This window comes from Ambystoma mexicanum, chromosome 8 (assembly GCF_040938575.1).
Source record: "Ambystoma mexicanum isolate Mex_15411 chromosome 8, UKY_AmexF1_1, whole genome shotgun sequence".
In the NCBI taxonomy this organism is placed as follows: Eukaryota; Metazoa; Chordata; class Amphibia; order Caudata; family Ambystomatidae; genus Ambystoma; species Ambystoma mexicanum.
Genome location: NC_090929.1, coordinates 960,369,012 through 960,386,240, shown reverse-complemented (window position 1 = coordinate 960,386,240; position 17,229 = coordinate 960,369,012). Strand labels below are relative to the sequence as shown.

The following is a 17,229-nucleotide window of genomic DNA, read 5'->3' as shown; positions in this document are numbered from 1 at the left end:
GGAGAGAAATTGGGGAATGTGGGCCCTATGACGATGTAGCAATAGGAGAGATGAAAGTAAGATGCAAGGCAGTAACAAACCAACTGATGGCAGAAGTTAGACCGATTGAAGGCAATGCTATTTATTGAACACTGCATTAGTTTATTCACACCAGGTCGCCTTGAAAAGAAAGTCAAAATAAAGTATAAGTGTGGTAGGAAGTGAAGGTGGGCGAATGAGATACAGTAGACCATTGGGAATGATATGATCCAGGGGGAAGGCAAAGGAGGAGGGAAGACAGGCAGCCAGGCAGGAAGATTGTCAGAAGGAAAAATTGTGAAAAGGTTTAGGCACAGAGAGGAGTGTTGCAAGACAGAGAAGGAGATGGAGAGGACAGGAGGACTGGGTACACAAAACATTTGGGGTATTAAGGGAGGATGCAAGACAAAGAGGAGGTGAAAATAATAAGAAACCATGAGAAAGTTAACTAATTATGTGCTTATGTATGCAGTGGATTGCATGCAGCAAACCCAGGTTGCTCCAAAGAACATCAGATAATAAGTTATGTTGTGTTATGTTAGAAGAATGTATTGAGCGCAGCTACAACCAGAAGGTATCTTGGCGCTGAAGAATCCCCAATTCTAGAGAAGGTTGATCAAAGTGAACGAGCAGCATACTCTTCCTAGCTTTTCAGATGAAAAAGAAACGTTTTAGGGTTTTCCCTGAAAGCCAAATGATCAGAGATTACCCTGAAAGAAAGTGGAGCGAGTTCCAGAGAACTGCAGCCGTCACTGAGAAAGCCTGACTACTGACTGTACTTCTTGAAACCCGCGGTACACAGAGAGACAGAAGATTAGCTGCATGAAGGGTATGCAAGGGTACATATTTTACAAACTTCTCACGAAGATACAAGTCTCCTGAACCATAAAAGGCCTGGTGATCCAGACAAAGGAAATAAGAGACAACGAGAATGTGTGCTTGAATTGGAGAACAAAGAATGTTAACGGTAATATGACACACAAAGAATATTGAGAGGAATGAGAGACAGAGAACATTGAAGGAAGACAATTTAGAAAGAGGGTAAAGGAGGATAGGAACAGTAGGCATAATAAGGGTTTTAAGAGAAAGAGAAGTGTTGAAGGAGGATGAGTAGTGGAGACCATCAGTGGCAAAGAGAGGAAGAGGCAGATGAGAGATGTAGAGAAGGCCACGGAGACTCAGTTGTAGAGAGGCAAAAAGGGAGGATGAGAAACACTGACAAGGTGAAGAGAATAAGAAATGATAACGGGAGGGGAATAAAAGCAATGCAACGAAAATGACATACATATAACGTGTGGAGGAAATAGAGGCGATGGAGACAACGTGTACTGAATAAGAGACTGACAATGGAAGAGAGGGAGAGAGAGAAGGGAGCAAGAGTTAGGGAGAATATATTGTAGAATGAGAACCAGAGACAAGGTGAAGAGAATCATTGGCAGGTAGAGGGAGGAAAGCAATGGGAGATGGAGCTACCCGCTACCCTGAATATACTAGAGATAGTGATGACAATGGGTAGTGAGAAACATAGAGGTGTAAAGAATAAGAGATAGAGAGGAAGTGAGTACAGATGATATAAGAAGAGAAGTTAAGAAATTTTAAAAGACCAAATCTCTTGGGTTATAAAGAGGGAGAAAGAAGGTGAAAGATAAAAGATACATTGAGAAGTCATAAAGGAGAAGAGCCAACGTGAAGTGAATAAAGTGAATAACAGACAGAGGTGAGGAAGTATTAGAAGCAGAGATGAGGTGAACGGAAAAAGGAATGAAGATGTGACAAAGAGAATATAAATGAGATATGAGACAAAGAGAACATGAGGGGGTATGAGATGCTGAAATAATGTAAGAGAAAATTTGAGACAAGGTGAAAGGACTCGGGGACAGACTAACAATAAATAATAGACGTATCACCGTTCTTTAGATTGCTTTATGATGGATTGCCTATAATATGAGTTATTAGTCCCCAGATGAAGGCTAGTGACCTCACTGTATTGACCTCACAAGGGTGAAAGGCTGAGTTGGTTGTGCCATGATTATAATGTGCAAACTGCAGGCTGGCACCATGACTGAGGTAATCACTTAACCCAATGAGGCATTTCTGCCGCCCCCTACCAACATAAGAGAAATAAGCTAAGAGATAGGGATAGGGTAGCAGGAATATGAGGGGAGAGAGAGCTAGAAGGAAGGTTAAAGAATTGTGAAGTATAGAGGAGGTGAAGGGACATGGGAATAGAGACTGCAAAGGTAATGAGAGATGCTAAGCTAATAAGAAGGCGAATTAGAAGGATAGGCAAAGAATTTGTACTACATGGGTGGTCATTAATGAGAGTAAGGGAATTTGAAGGGGCATGAGAGAAAGGAATGTTGAGTGGCAAAGAGTTTGACTGAAGGCAAGTGTGGTAATTGAGATAGAGAATGAGGGAGATGAGGATAGAATAGACAATTGGGAATGGGAGACAGCTGCAGGAAGGTTCAGAAATGGAGAAATTGTGAGAAGAATTACAGACAGAATGTGAGGGCATGGGAGACCGAGAGAATGCGAAAGAGGATGTAAGCCAGTGATGGCTGGTAAGGATGTCATTCAGAGAGATGACAATAGGCAGTGAGAGAGAAGAGAAGGAAATGTGACTGAACAAAGTGAGGAATGGTGAGAAATAGAGTAAAGGTGATATACCATGAAAAACATGAAAAACAGAAAATAAGTGGTAAAAGACTGACTGAAGTGGTGAGACAGGATGAACAGTTTATGAGAGTGGGTTATAAACAGAGTCAAGGTGAGTGGTGGATATAAATAGGTGGTGTGGAAAACTGTGATAGAGAGTGAGGGCGAGTTGCATATCCAGTGAGGTGAGATTATGCCTGATACACAATGAATGACAGTAGAACATTAGTAGATAGGGCCGACTCTGCTGTTTTAATGGCATTTAGGGCTGTTGTATTGTGCTGTATCTGCTATAAATTGATACACCAAAACAGCCAAAAAGCCATCAGCCCTATCCCACCAACACTCTTTCAGATCTGCCGGAGCACCTGGAGACCCTTCAGATGTTAGCAGTGCATGGTATATGACCCAGTAAAGTAGCATAGCAGAACGTAACATAAGCCCTCTATGCATGGGTGACATTGTTTATTGGATACTATTGGAAAAGCCTGTGTACAAGGGCAAATGTGCATAAAAGAAGATATTTTCAGAGTGTAAATATATTATGTGATTTATTTTAATGTACATTTTAAAAAAAGGGGTTTTGTAGAGGATCTTGCTCATTTTACCTGGAGGAGAAGTAATCTCAAACACAATCACACTGACTCTGTTGAAGGTTCAACATAGTACATACAGCTAATTGTTGTATCTGCTCCTCATTGTCTTGGTTCCACTTATGGGTTTTGGACTCAAATATATAATGTTGAGGGATGTCAGAGTAATACAATTCAAATGCAGCATGATTCAAAGTAGACATGAGGTCATAAAATATAGTAAATTGAAGTCAAAATAAAGTTTAAAACGTACATGAAGAATATTTTTGATATAACACATATCAAGAAACATTAAATGAATAATTACATAATACATAAGTACACTGAAAAAAAGTAATTTATTTTGTTAGATCAATAGTGCTTTTTAATATATATAATTTAATATATTTTCTTAGTATATTCAACTTAAAGTATGCTGTTAAAGTGGTATCTCTGTCTTGGGCCTTTTCTGAAGCTAATTATATGTTATCATTGTTGAAATACACAGTTTGTTTGCCTGGAAGATGAACTTGAAGTCTTATTGTTGCATACGGAAGGCCACAGCTCCCTTTAGTGGTCCCGGGAGGATAGCTCAGTGGCAGTGTGCGCGTCTTGGAAGCAAGACGACACGAAGCAACAACAGGTTCGATCCCCGCTTAGAAACCTCTGGGTGTTTAAGCGCGTTATAAATACGTAACTAAGACTAAGAAAAACAAACAATTCCTGTAACAGCGCCTCGATGCCTGCGGGCTGTGTGAGCGCTTTATAAATGTAAAAATAAAATAAAAAAAAAAAAAATAAATAAAAGTAACATGCAAAGTGGGTAGGACAGCTTCGGACAAACATACATCTGGCCTTTTATTATATAGTGTGATGGGAGTACGGCCTACCAACGGGATTGATACAGGCACCCTGTGTCCTTCATTGCACTAGGTAGAGTTTGGCATTTAGTTGATCAACGTTTACAAATCAGTCTGTTTTATTTCAATAGTATCAGATGATATTGCATGATTTCATTTCAAACATGCAATCATAGTATTTCGAGCATGTTTTGTGATCCATCAGTCTACATGTGTTTCAGACCTACCATGTCACTTCGTCAGGACAGAGAATCGGTCTACTGCTGGTGTCTTCAGACCAGCTTAAATTGGTGATTGCTGTTGTTTATAGGATTGCGAGTTCTTGGTGCCTCATGCTCCCATTTTCGTTATAATGAAGTACAACCAACAGAACCTTGAGACTGTAACCCTCTCTTCATCATGGATTACCCGCTACATTAAATAGGCACCCCCTCCTCTAAAAGGTGGCTGTCCTTATTTTCTCTAATTAAACAACACCCATTGCCTTTACTGATAATGTCACAAAGTACTATGTGGTCAACAGCTTGGGGGTTCAACTTGGCAAATAGCTCTTCGGAAATATTAGCAGCTTGAAGCTCCAAATGGGTGAGCTTTTACTTTCTTTTTTTCTGTGGTGTCTTCTCTTGCCTCTTTCTTATTCCCTCTTCCTTGTTGCCCCCTTCTTCTTTTCCCTTCTTCCTCCATCATTCACTGCTCTAACATTCCCCAAGGTTTTCCTTCCCTTTTCCTGGCGCTAGTGACAGCACGGTCATAAAGCCATTTATGGTTTGCAGTTTTTGACACATCTATGTTTAAGGGTTCCATAAACATTGTTATATGATCCACTTTCCATATCAGACTGTGTTTGTGTCCTTGTAAAATCAGTAAAATGTAAGCAGAAATAAATAAATAATAGTTACTAAGTCCCCCCATTACCGTCATATGGTTGGACAGCTCACTCCACTTTCCACTGCTTCCTTGAGTTTCAGATGGGTGTCATATAAGCTCTATTGCATGCTATTGATAACAAATTATAATATTAAAATATGTGAACAATATATTGAATGGTTCACAAATAAAGACGTACATTTCAGCACACGTTTTCTGCTGTTGATGGCAAAACTGATCAGAACAGATTTAGGGCTGTGCCGGGTCAATCAAATCTTTAGTGTAGTGCAAAGTGATTCTAGGCACAGGATTTCCGTACCCTCCCCATCACCTGCCATTCTTTCAGTAGATGCGCTTTCTGTATAGTTTCCTGAATGCCTTGCTGGAAAGCAACGAATCTGATATAGGATTACACGTATTGACTGCAATGAGAGTGTTGTTGTGTGACTGGGTGGTGATATTCCTCCATAATTTGAAAAAAAGTCAGTAATATCACTTTTCGGCATGTTCGAACGTTTTCTTTGGTTTGGCATTTGTGCATGTGGTCCTTATTGTAGCTGCAGATTTTTCTTCAGGCGATTGGTTCACACCACCTCAGCTTGGATTTGATTGGATGCCACATTTACCTCTGTCCTGCAGATCGTGTGCTGAATAATCTGGCATTTTCTCAGTTCGGATCCCTTTGGAAATGTTAGCCAATCAATGCTCAGATTCCTTATGACCCCCACTGGAGTAAATGTTGATTGGAAGTTGAACTCCCTCTTCTCCCACTCATGGGCATGTCCACACAAAGAAGAGGGGGGACTTGCAACTCGAGTCCTTGAACTCTGTGCATTTGTAGATCAATTTATCATCATTTGCTGCATAATTTGAAGCCACATTGGACAATAACATTCCAAGGAAATTATGAAAGATAAATTGATGCCTATCCAGTTTTCCAGGTCCACGTAGCTTGCATCTTTCACCCTCCAGTCGTCTCCTTCAACCAAGCAACGCCGCTCCCCCTGTCCATATTACATCTGCCAATGCAGTTGGCAAGGCTTCTACCGTTCATTAGGCTTTGTTTTCCAATGGTCTTTTTAGTACCATAATTCATGCTCGTTATTAACTTGACGCTACGCCTCCTTCTTTTCTCTCTCCATGTTTGTTTTGGCCTCGACACATTTAGTACCTCATAAAGATCCTTCGCCGTCCAGTTATCGTGTAGCCCATAACCTAATCTCCCTCTGTTGCATTCTGCGGCAATTTGCATCCCTACAGTAGGTCTGATGAGCTCATTGTGTACTTTGCTTCAATTGCACCGCCTTGGCGGGTAACATACACCATATGTTCGCTGCCCTTTGCATAGCTATGTTTGGCCTGTTGTACCGAGCGGTGCGCTCCTGAGTGGCTGAGCCTTGGATCATAGATTCACATCTGTAAGGAATCGCAAGTGTCTTCCAGGCCAACCTCCAGCCAAGACACTGACCTGCCGTTACTCGTTGAAGGCTTCAGCCGGCACGTAATGTACTAGGTAAATCTGATGACCCCCAAGATCAAGCAGCATCTCAGAAACCTGATGTCTCCAGCGGTGGATGGGCCAGAAATAGTTCCTCAATTATGGTGACCAGAGAACCTGAATGCCTCCAGAAAGCTCAGAAATCAGCCCTGCTTTTAATCTCCCACTTCATAATGTGCCAGAATAGCATCTCCACTCAGAGGGAGAATAATAGGGTATTGTTTGCAGCATAATTGTATTTGGCACTGAAGTTAGCTTTGCTGCAGTTGGAAGTCCTAGATGCAGATCAACGGAACCATACCTGCAGTGAAGGTTATCCATCCACCGTACGCCAGTTCAAATGCACATCATTATCGGTGTTCCCAGCAGAAGCCGTAGGCATGGATATCCAAACGCCTGAAAAATATTGGTTGGGATACCTGGCCATCTTACTGTGATCGACATGTCACGATTATCTCATCACTGAAACAAAAGGGGGCTACGGCAGACTCCCACTTGTTGGCACAGAGAAAAAGGAAATGCCAAGTGGCCAGCATGAGAGAAGCATGTCTGGGGCTGCAGAAGGAGGGAATGGTAGACTCAAACGTGCAGTAATGATTGCACCATTGAAAGCTTGAGGGCATTCAGGTCTTTGTGAGATGTAATGCAGAGTATAATGGGAACCATCGGTGACCAAGAACAACTTCCATTGCTGTGATTGCCTGCAAGAAGAAGGAGTTATCAGCGACAGAGAATGAAATGGCAAGACAAGCAGCCACTTAGAGAGCCATTAGGCTTTTGGAAATGGCGCTCGACATATAGAACATTCTGTCGTGCCGCTGATTACAGCCTGGTCTGCACTAGGTCAAAGAGATTAGCTGTAGGCATGTATTAAAGCAATTGAACCCAGGAGCTTTAGGGGGGCATTACCAATTGGGCAATGCCACTGGGGCGAGTGTTACAGGCCCGAACAAGAGTTCTACTGTTATCAGTGCCCTGGCATGCAGTAGTATTTTTACTCGAGTTGAGAAACGACCTGTAAAGCATTTCTCATCTCGAGCACAAAAAAAGCAAATAAAATGGCCGCCATGGACCGGGGAGAAGGGACTATGTGTAGTCCCTTCACCCTTTCCATGGCAGACATTAAAAAGATGGTAAACAAAAAAAAGAAAGAAAATGGCCACCTTGGATCAAGGCGAAGGGATTACACAAAGTCCCTTCTCCCTTTTCATGGTGGCCTGACGAAGAAAGGGATCATACTCAGGCGGAGGCAGCACTGCGAACCTTGACAGGTGAGCCTTTGTCCTGCTCGTAGGGACCTGGCGAGGGCCAATCTAATTGATTAGTACAATTTGATTGTTCCTTTGCTGGGTACTAATAAAGAAAATGACATAGATCAATACATTGGACATCAAACCCCATACTCAATTACAAAGGACACCTCAATGTGCTTTAATGCACCCATATAATTTCCAAGCTGTGGGGGAGCAAATTAGACACATAAAAAGACTGGCCAAACAGGTACCCGCAATGACGATCTGTTTTGATAATGACCGATTTGTAGTCCCATATACCACTTGCATAAATGTTTAATATTGAATTTAAATCGAGTGGTTATGTGGCATCCTTTCACCAGAATTGTAGAGGCACAGGTGTGAAATCATATCTCTCATCAAAGATCATCAAATTCCCATGACCTTTAACTCATTGAATCACAAGACTTTTCCACACACACGTTGTCCCCGATAAATCGTCTGAAGTTGCTAGAAACAAATCCGATAATACACAATGAGTGTACAAATAATGATAAATATCTACACAAATTCACAAGGCAGGAATGGGCGTGGTGAAAAGGAGCCTAGCGGTCATAGCTGCAACATCTGTTGACCCCATCAATGGCACCCATTATTTTATCCAACTGAGAGGTAACCTCGGTGTGAACTCAAGAGGAAAGCAAAAACCAAGCACCTAGGAAATTAGCTACTCGAAGGGCCAGTGAATTGTGGGATGCTAAATAATAGCCTAGTTATTTGTTTACATAACAAGAGCGTTTCCTGTACCTTATCCTCAGACTGGATGAATCAGTATCACACCAAAATTTTGCTGCGACAAATACAGAGGCCGAAAATGCAGAATTTTTGACTGCGCATTTCAACACAACTATATGTGTGGGTGGTGGGTTAGGGTAATAAATAATGTATGGGGAGTTTTGGGGGAACGTGGGGGTCTCCCCCACATATAATAGCTTGGAAATATGCAAAAAGGTAAATAAATCCGGTATTTTCGACTTCAGTATTTTATTTCTGCAAAAAATTACATAGATCCTATACATCACAGGCGCAATGGTCAGGATGAGGGTTACTAATCATCCCTTTATAAGCTATGATGTTCTCTTTATCTGTCGGACAGTGTAAGTAGGCAGTAGAAGTTAATTAGGTCTGATACAGCTTATTGTACTACGTTTTAAGTTCTCAAGCACAGTGTCCTTGAACTGGAGTTACAAAACCTCTGACACTGTGCAGGGGCACAAGACTTGGCTATGACAACAGTAGAACACAGTATTGCAACTATATCCGGCCTGAGAAGGGATTTTTCCTAGCAACAGGATGACAGCGACACTTGCACACAGAGAGAGATGCAGTTCATTTTGGAAGGGTGTGTGTGAATTCAGTCATGACTCAAATCACCTGATTGCTATGGAGTGCCTTATACAGGGCCAAGAGCTTTGCCTTTCAAATGCCAGGGACCACCCTTGACTGATAATTTGAGCGGGTTTACTTGGTGTCCCTGTTTTGGGTGTGAAGGCTTTGGTTTTATGTGATGGACTTGGGTATCAAGGTCTTATCCACGGCTCCTCAATTCCTGAATACATTGCAGAGGCCATCTAGTGCCGACACCCAGAAGTAGGATCACGTGACAGCTGTTTTGTGATCTTTCCCTTGATTGCCCATTGAGGTCATCTCCAAGACTATCCTTTTGGCATACAAAGACATTCATCTACAACAAACCTTCATACTTTGTCAAGGATTTGGTAATTGCTGGTTGACAAGATGATCAAGGGGTCTCGCCATCCCACGCTTGGAAGTACCCTCGTGTCATAAGCCCACTTACAGTCAATTGGAGGAATTGCCGCCTCGTTCTGAAATCCACATGCTCAGCGATTCTTTAGAACTCGTATTATCCATGTTTCCAAGGGGAAATAATGGCGCATCTTTTATAATGTATATGGGAAAAATTGGAATTCCTCTGGCCAACTGGAGTATGGTAGCACTTTACTGTGTGCATTGACTACAGAGTTGTGTTTTTTATAATCTGTTAAACATTGTTTTATATCTCAGGTGTTACTGGACCCTTTTCAGTATGAAATAAGCAAATTAAAGTGAATAAATGAAATGGTTCCATGTCATTGCATCGCCTGTAATTTCATCCCCTGTAATTTTAACGTGCACATTCCATCGAAAATGCTTTTTTTTTTTTTTTTTTGGGGGGGGGTCCCCCAAGCCCTCCTCCCACACTTATTTTTGCTATTGCCTACCCGCCCAAACCCTTATCTGCCCTTTCCCACCCCCCCTAAAAAATTCGATGAGCACCTTCGATAGAATGTGCACATTAAATGCCTGGGGATGAACATGCAGGCGATGAAAGGACGTTGTACCAATGAAATAAAGCACCGTTGCAAGGATGTCCAGCAAGGATGTCTCTAGTGACTGCCAGACTTTGCTAATGGGCGCTGTCTAAGTGCAGTGCAGGGCCTACTTTGGGTGTCTGTGACGCTGAGCATGCTTGCCTGTATGGACCCCCCCGCCCCCTACATCCCCTTTCATTCTGGGTTTGCATTTCAGGCACATATGGAGAATAGTGTAGAGTTGCAAGAACCTGCTATTTGTTAAATGAATAGACTTTCTGGGCATCAAACCAACTTTTGCATTGCTATTGTTTACAGGCCAAAACATCACATTAAATCCCGGAGAGCCGGAAAATGAAATCTTGCTAACTGGAAGAGACCTTTGAGCCACTTCCCCTCTGACCCGGAATGATTGCACAGCGCAATGATCTACTCCCCAAGGTGGAACTCTCCAACAATCAGAGATGCCGCCATGAACGTTTACAGTTCCATGTGTAATGCTAAGCAAATCTGGCCTATTCTGATGCCTTAAGACATGGCCCGGGCTTCTTAAATCAAGCCGCCATTCTAGGAGGGAGGAAAGCAGGAATGATGAATTTGGGAGTAGGGGGGGGGGGTTAACAAGGAGACCGGTGAAGAAAAGCAAAGAGGGGAACAATAGGAGTGTCATTATTAATAATCCCATCTCTTGGATCAGAACTCGCAGCTCTGGTTTCTTACTAATGACAGATTTCTAACCTCATACGTCAGCGCCTCGATGCCCTTGGGCTGTAGTGCGCTTTACAAATTCAAATAAATAAATAAATAAGTATGTCAATGTCTTATAGAGATGAATAGGAGATTATTAGGATTTAAGTGGAAGAATCGACTTCTTCCCATACACAGCCAGACTATTTTATGGTCCATATTTTGGTCAATTGTAGTTTGCGTTAGGTTTCCACAAAACTACCCAGGGTATCGTAAATAATTTTTCATGTATAGATGAATTAAGGTACTGTGAGACATCACTAATTGTGTTGTGTCATCACATGAGCCATGAAGTCCCTGCTAGATTATGTTTCCGAGTTTCTGCACACAGGGCGAGAATAGGGCCGAAACTCCCTAGAATGGCAGGCCAGGCAAAGTTCTGTTGCTCGAGTGCCACAGCCGACTCATGCCTGTCGCTCTGAAGGAGGAGGAGTCAGGAAGAGACCTGAAGGGGGCAGGCAGTGAGCGTTGTGTGGAAGGCTGGTAACCATGGAGACCTCGCAGCTCTCACCTTGACAGACTGTGCTGCCGCACTTCAGTACCAGTGCTGTCTTTTTGGTAAGGTGGCTGTGGAAACACAGTTCCCCAAGTGTCGCTACTCGCAGAATCTCTATTAGGCCTGTGCTGGTCTGTGGAATACTTATTAACACATCTGCAGTTGGTGATTATAGTGACCATTGTCTCTGTCAAGTCATCCATATACGTGGCAATGTTTACATGAAAACAGGTGAGCGCTTCTGTGTCTGAAATCAATACACACGCACATACAGCCCTGGATGTTCGACTCCCAGTGCCAGTGACATTTACTCTACTCAGTGGCTTTGGATATTTTCTAAAAGGCCCCCATTGGACTGGAGAACCTCTACCTCCGAACCATTCCTCATTATACAAGGGAAGCATGTTATGTAAAATATCCCTCATTATACTGACATTATCTCGCACCCAGAATAAGTGTCTAATTACTGGTGGTTCAAAGTGTCATGGTTAAAGATCTTTTATGAACAATGCACAGCGGTAAAGAGACTGATTTTCAACTTTCAAGTAAATGAATTGTATTGTTGATCCTTTGACTTAATGGGTCTATAAAATGTGGTATGCAAATGTTATGTGAATGAATATCATCATCTTTTGATCAATGGAGCATCTTTTTGAAATGACTCTTTGTGTCCTTTCTTCAGTGGGAAGAAGTGAGCGGATATGATGAGAACATGAACACTATCCGGACGTACCAAGTATGCAATGTCTTTGCATCCAGTCAGAACAACTGGCTTCGGACCAAATACATCCGAAGGAGAGGGGCTCACCGGGTGCATGTCGAAATGAAATTTTCTGTCCGTGATTGCAGCAGCATCCCCAGTGTCCCCGGCTCCTGCAAGGAGACTTTTAACCTGTACTATTTTGAATCCGACGTGGACTCTGCCACCAAAACCTTCCCAAACTGGATGGAGAACCCATGGATGAAGGTGGACACAATAGCGGCTGATGAGAGCTTTTCCCAGGTGGATCTCGGTGGGCGGGTGATGAAGATCAACACAGAAGTTCGAAGCTTTGGTCCTGTGTCCAAAAACGGGTTCTACCTTGCTTTTCAGGACTATGGCGGATGCATGTCTCTCATTGCGGTGCGGGTGTTCTACCGCAAATGCCCACGGGTGATCCAGAACGGGGCTGTATTTCAGGAGACCCTCTCTGGGGCGGAGAGTACCTCTTTGGTGGCTGCACGGGGGAGCTGTATCCAAAATGCAGAGGAAGTGGATGTGCCTATTAAGCTGTACTGCAATGGTGACGGGGAGTGGTTGGTGCCGATCGGACGCTGCATGTGTCGAGCAGGTTACGAGGCTGTTGAGAACGGCACCATCTGTCGAGGTATGGTTTTTAGAATTTGCGTTCGATGCCTAATAGTCTGAACATTACACTGTGGGTGCCCTTTCATTTTATTGTATTTTATCAGCCTTTTATCTTGTGAACGTTTTATTGTTTACAATTGAAATAGTGCATTTCATTGGCTGTGGTTGATCCTTCAATTTTGGGTGAGCAGGTGGTAAAGGCTCAGGGGCATGTCCCTCATTAGGGTAACCTTCTGTTTTCTGGGGCAATTGTGGAGGATGATGGAGCTGAGCAGATTATTCGCCAAATATCCATGTTCCTGCTCTGGTGGCAATGGTTGTGGGATCCAGGTGAATGTCTTCTAATTCAGGGAAGCCATCTGAGCAGCAGCTGTCGCTGGGAATATGTCAGTCTGCGCAGGTGGAAGCGCTTAGTCCAGTTAGTTGGATGAGATCTTGCTAAAAGTATGTCTTTGAATGTCATCGATGTAAGGATAACATTGTTTCATATTGTGTCAAGACAGAAGAAAACATCTATATAGTAAAGATCAGCATACCACACTTTGAGTCCAGATTGTATAATCTGTATCTTCCTGAAAATGTCCTTTATCTTGAACAAAGAAAGCTCCCCAAATCCCCAAATTGCCAATGTTGGAGTTTTCAACCCCAAAAAACGATCCAATGCAATGTGTCACAGTTGACTGTTGGCGCCAGACTTTCACCTATGTTCGGTCGCATTGCTTGGCATTGGTTGGCATCCTGATTCCACGATACAGCTGCCTATGTTTGAAAATCAAAAATGCTGCAATTGCCATCTTCCTCGGCATGCCCATAGCCCTACCAATAATGGTATATGCCAACCTTCCTGCCCTGGCCCCAGGTTAGGTGGATAAAACAATCACAGATTAAGAAGTCTCCTGATTTTGGGTTCACCTAATAGGTGTGTTTGGAGAGCACACGTTTGCAATGATTATTTTCTGCTCGTTTGCTTGTTAAACAACCAATGTTCTGTATCTTCGGCTTTTGTTCAGCTCAGGCCTAACAACACGTGGCATCTTCTATATAAAATGCAGATTGCAATAACACCACTTAAAAGCATATCTGTTGCCTGTTTCTTAACACAATGATGTATTTGATAACCTTAAATCAAGAGAAGCTACCCTGGCTCTCTGTCACCCATTCCACACATTTAATCCAACTCCCTGAAAGCACGTGCACGTTTACTCATAATTGTGCCCCGTCCGCACCCCCATATGTTTTGGGGTATAACCTCCATGATCCTTTACTATTGACTTCCATGGATAAGGCTAATGGGGGTTGAAGTCCAAACCTCTGGAGGCAAACAATGAGTAACAGTGATAGAATGTACTTGGTGGCAAAAACCCCACAGCTCTGTACTGCACAGAGTAGCACTGTTCCCGCAACCGCCGCCGTCACTGCTCGCGGCAGGCATCATCAAAGATGTCTTCAATTTCGGTATACCGTTTTTTAAGGGTAAATTTGATAGGTAAAATGTTATATCTCTGTGTTTCTGTAGACTATATTTTAATTCACACTGGATGCTGAATTTGCAAACCTACAGCTTTTGACAGTACTCTGTACCTCGTGTGGCTTTGATAGCTACTTGGGGTAGTGTCGAACGGGCTGCAAGGTGCCGCAGAGCAATTTTACTGCGAATAATTTCCATTCTACTAGGAAGAGTATCCACAGAACAGTGTGATATGTGGGATCCGCTATCCAGAATCCTTATGGGCTAGTGAGGGATTTGGGGTAGCACTCACCATCACACTGTTCAGTTGCTTGTTACATAACACTGTGCATATGTACAATTTAAGACACAGGGCCTCATTACGAGTTTGGAGGTAGCCATGGTGTTATTAGCGCAGGGTCCAGAAACCTGGTGTATTGGCTCCAGCAGGGAAGGAGAACTCGAGGACCATAACTCCTGGTAATGCTAGCGGCCACAGGCATTACACATATTAGCACCAAAAAGAGGGTCCTTTCTCCTAAACTACATGCTAAAATGAGGGAGCCGTGTGTCTGAGATTGGAAGATCCTTGGAGTACAGGGGAAGCGGTCACTGCATCCACAAAGGAACACGGAGGACATGGCACACAAAGTTGAAAAAAAGGCGCTTATAATGAGTGAAATTGAAAAGAAAGTGGGAGCCACGCCATGAAACGCAGAAAACAACTAAGTACAGTACAGTCACAAAGATGGCTGCTTCGAACCTACACACAGCTTGGTATACCAATCCCCTGGTTTATAATAAAACCAATTCAAAGAGGGGCACCACTGAGAAAAGTAAGGAATGGCATTTCCGGGCCTGAGACAAGTAAAAAAGTAAATGTGGCCAGTGGTTGATAAGCAGCCAGCTGCAAAGTGCTAGGAAGTGCCAGAGGTAATGGGTGCTTAATCCCCTGAAATCTATCATTGATATTCACTGACTGCTCCTCAGCATTCCGTTCAAGCGGCTTATGCATGAGAGGTGGACAGTTTTTCCATCATAATACATGGCAGCCTGGAAATAATCTTCCTCTAATACATGGAAGCCTGCAATATTGTATCAAAGGCTGGAAATAATGTTCTTATTACAGACTAGTTGTGACATCACAACTGACCTGTAATAAGAAAATGACATAGCCACTGCTCTGTATTAGTTATTACGCATCAGCGATGACATCATAATGCCTCCTGCTGGAGCCAGCAGAGACATCCAGCTGTCACTGCAACACTTAATTAAAGCCATGAACAGCTTTTCAAATTCCTTGCTTGCAGAGTAGTTTTCTGTGCCGCCTAGCAGCCGATCAATAGAAAGGAGCTGCTTATGGTAGAATGTTTAGTTTGTGCACTGCTGCGGTTTAACTCATTTGAGCAAGAATCTTCATGTTATTACTTACTTTAAAGCATGAAATGAACGTTGTCTTCAATACATTTTATTAAACTACTTGAACTATTTTTCTGCTACACATTAGGAGCTGCATTTTTGCTTTTTGAAATCCAACCATATTCTATATTGATTGTATGGATCAGCAAATGGAGGATCTCTTACATTATAGTGAGCAAGAGATGAGGTTCTAAAGGGAATAACAGTATGTGGCCATGTATTATAAGGAATAAAATACCCCCTACCATACATAAAAAAGATATCGCAAGTCACCTTGGAGTTCCATGACCTTATAAAGGAACTTGGACTTCCGTCGTGTTCCTCTATTTAGTCAAGAAACACCTCTCTGACTTGCAACATCTTTATAATGTACGGGTGTGGCCATATTAGACATATATTACGGTCTAGTTGTGATGCCACTACTGAAGAAATGGCATCCTAAACACTCTCTAATCAGTGATTACGCTTCAGTTGTGACCACACAATGCCTGTTGCTTGAGCAGAGCAGAACGTACGCTGCCACCACAGCACTGAACATCGTGACACGCGTTTCAAGTACCTGCCTTATAAAATTACCTTCTGTGACACTTCACAGCATGAACTGATAAGTAAATGTCAATGGCAATGTGTTCATCTTGTTCACCGCTCGAGTTTAACACATGCCAGCAGAATCTGCTTTTAATCAATTATTTTAAAGCAAAACCTAAAAGGTTTTAGATGCATTTATTAAACTGCTTAAACTATTTTTCTGCAACACATTGAAAGCTGTATATATTTTATTTTTAATCCAAACAGATTGTAAATTAGTTATAAGTATCTGCAACTGGACATTCTCTTACATTACAATAAGCAAGAGCTTAGGTATTAAAGGGGGTGACAGTGTATGGCTTTGTATTATAAGGAATGCAATATACCCTACCTTATTGAAAGTCACCATAATGTCTGTGATCTTAAAAAGCAGGGGCCCTCAACTTTTGGCTCTCCATATGTTTTGGACTACAACCCCTATCAACCCTAGCCAGCCTAGTCAATGTTGAAAGATCATGGTAGTTGTAGTCCAAAACCTCTGGAAAGCCAAACGTGGCCAAGCCTGTTTATAAAGGAACTCTGCACCATTATTTGATCATGAAAGTCCTTGGCGACTTTATTTTTTATTATTCTTACTGCGTTAGGAAACTGTCCAAACTCCCACACACCAGAGAGACTCTTACCTCTTGCGATCTCTAGCTGTGGAGCGACAACACTGGGACATCCTCTGCGTCGCTAAGAAGCCATTATCCCAAAACATCTGTGTGCCACACAATGTGTAACCATGCATTAGAGAAACAAGAACAGCTGCCCAGGAACAGCAATTTAGCAGACATCTCAAGGCATCAGTAGCTGCTTACTGTGGCAACAAGAAGCATGGTTTGTTATTTCCACCCAGTAGGGGGCAGGATGGAACAGGAGGGCATGCCAATGAAGAATCCAGCGGTTGGTTTTCTCCCAGTGCACTGAAGTATAAGTTATAATGCGTGGTATTGAACACGGAAATACTGTTAGGAGCTGGCTACAAAAAAATAGTACATGTTTCCTGTGAGGTTCAAGATTTGAAAATAAAAGGCCCACGAGAGGCACCTTCGCAGACTGCGATTTGGGTTGCAACAAAATCACTGTAGCCATCAACTGTGGTTTTTTCATTGCATGAACGTGAAT

The 17,229-nt window shown here is 42.6% G+C and overlaps 1 protein-coding gene across 6 annotated transcripts in view; it reads left to right on the top strand.

Moving 5' to 3' along the window:
* EPHB2 (EPH receptor B2) overlaps positions 1 to 17,229 on the top strand; it is a 935,811-nt gene that overhangs the window by 398,703 nt on the left and 519,879 nt on the right. For all 6 annotated transcript variants that reach the window (XM_069610867.1, XM_069610866.1, XM_069610865.1 and 3 more), the window contains exon 3: positions 12,003 to 12,687. In XM_069610867.1, coding sequence (XP_069466968.1) covers positions 12,003 to 12,687 — 685 coding nt within the window. The remainder of the gene's footprint in view (positions 1 to 12,002; positions 12,688 to 17,229) is intronic.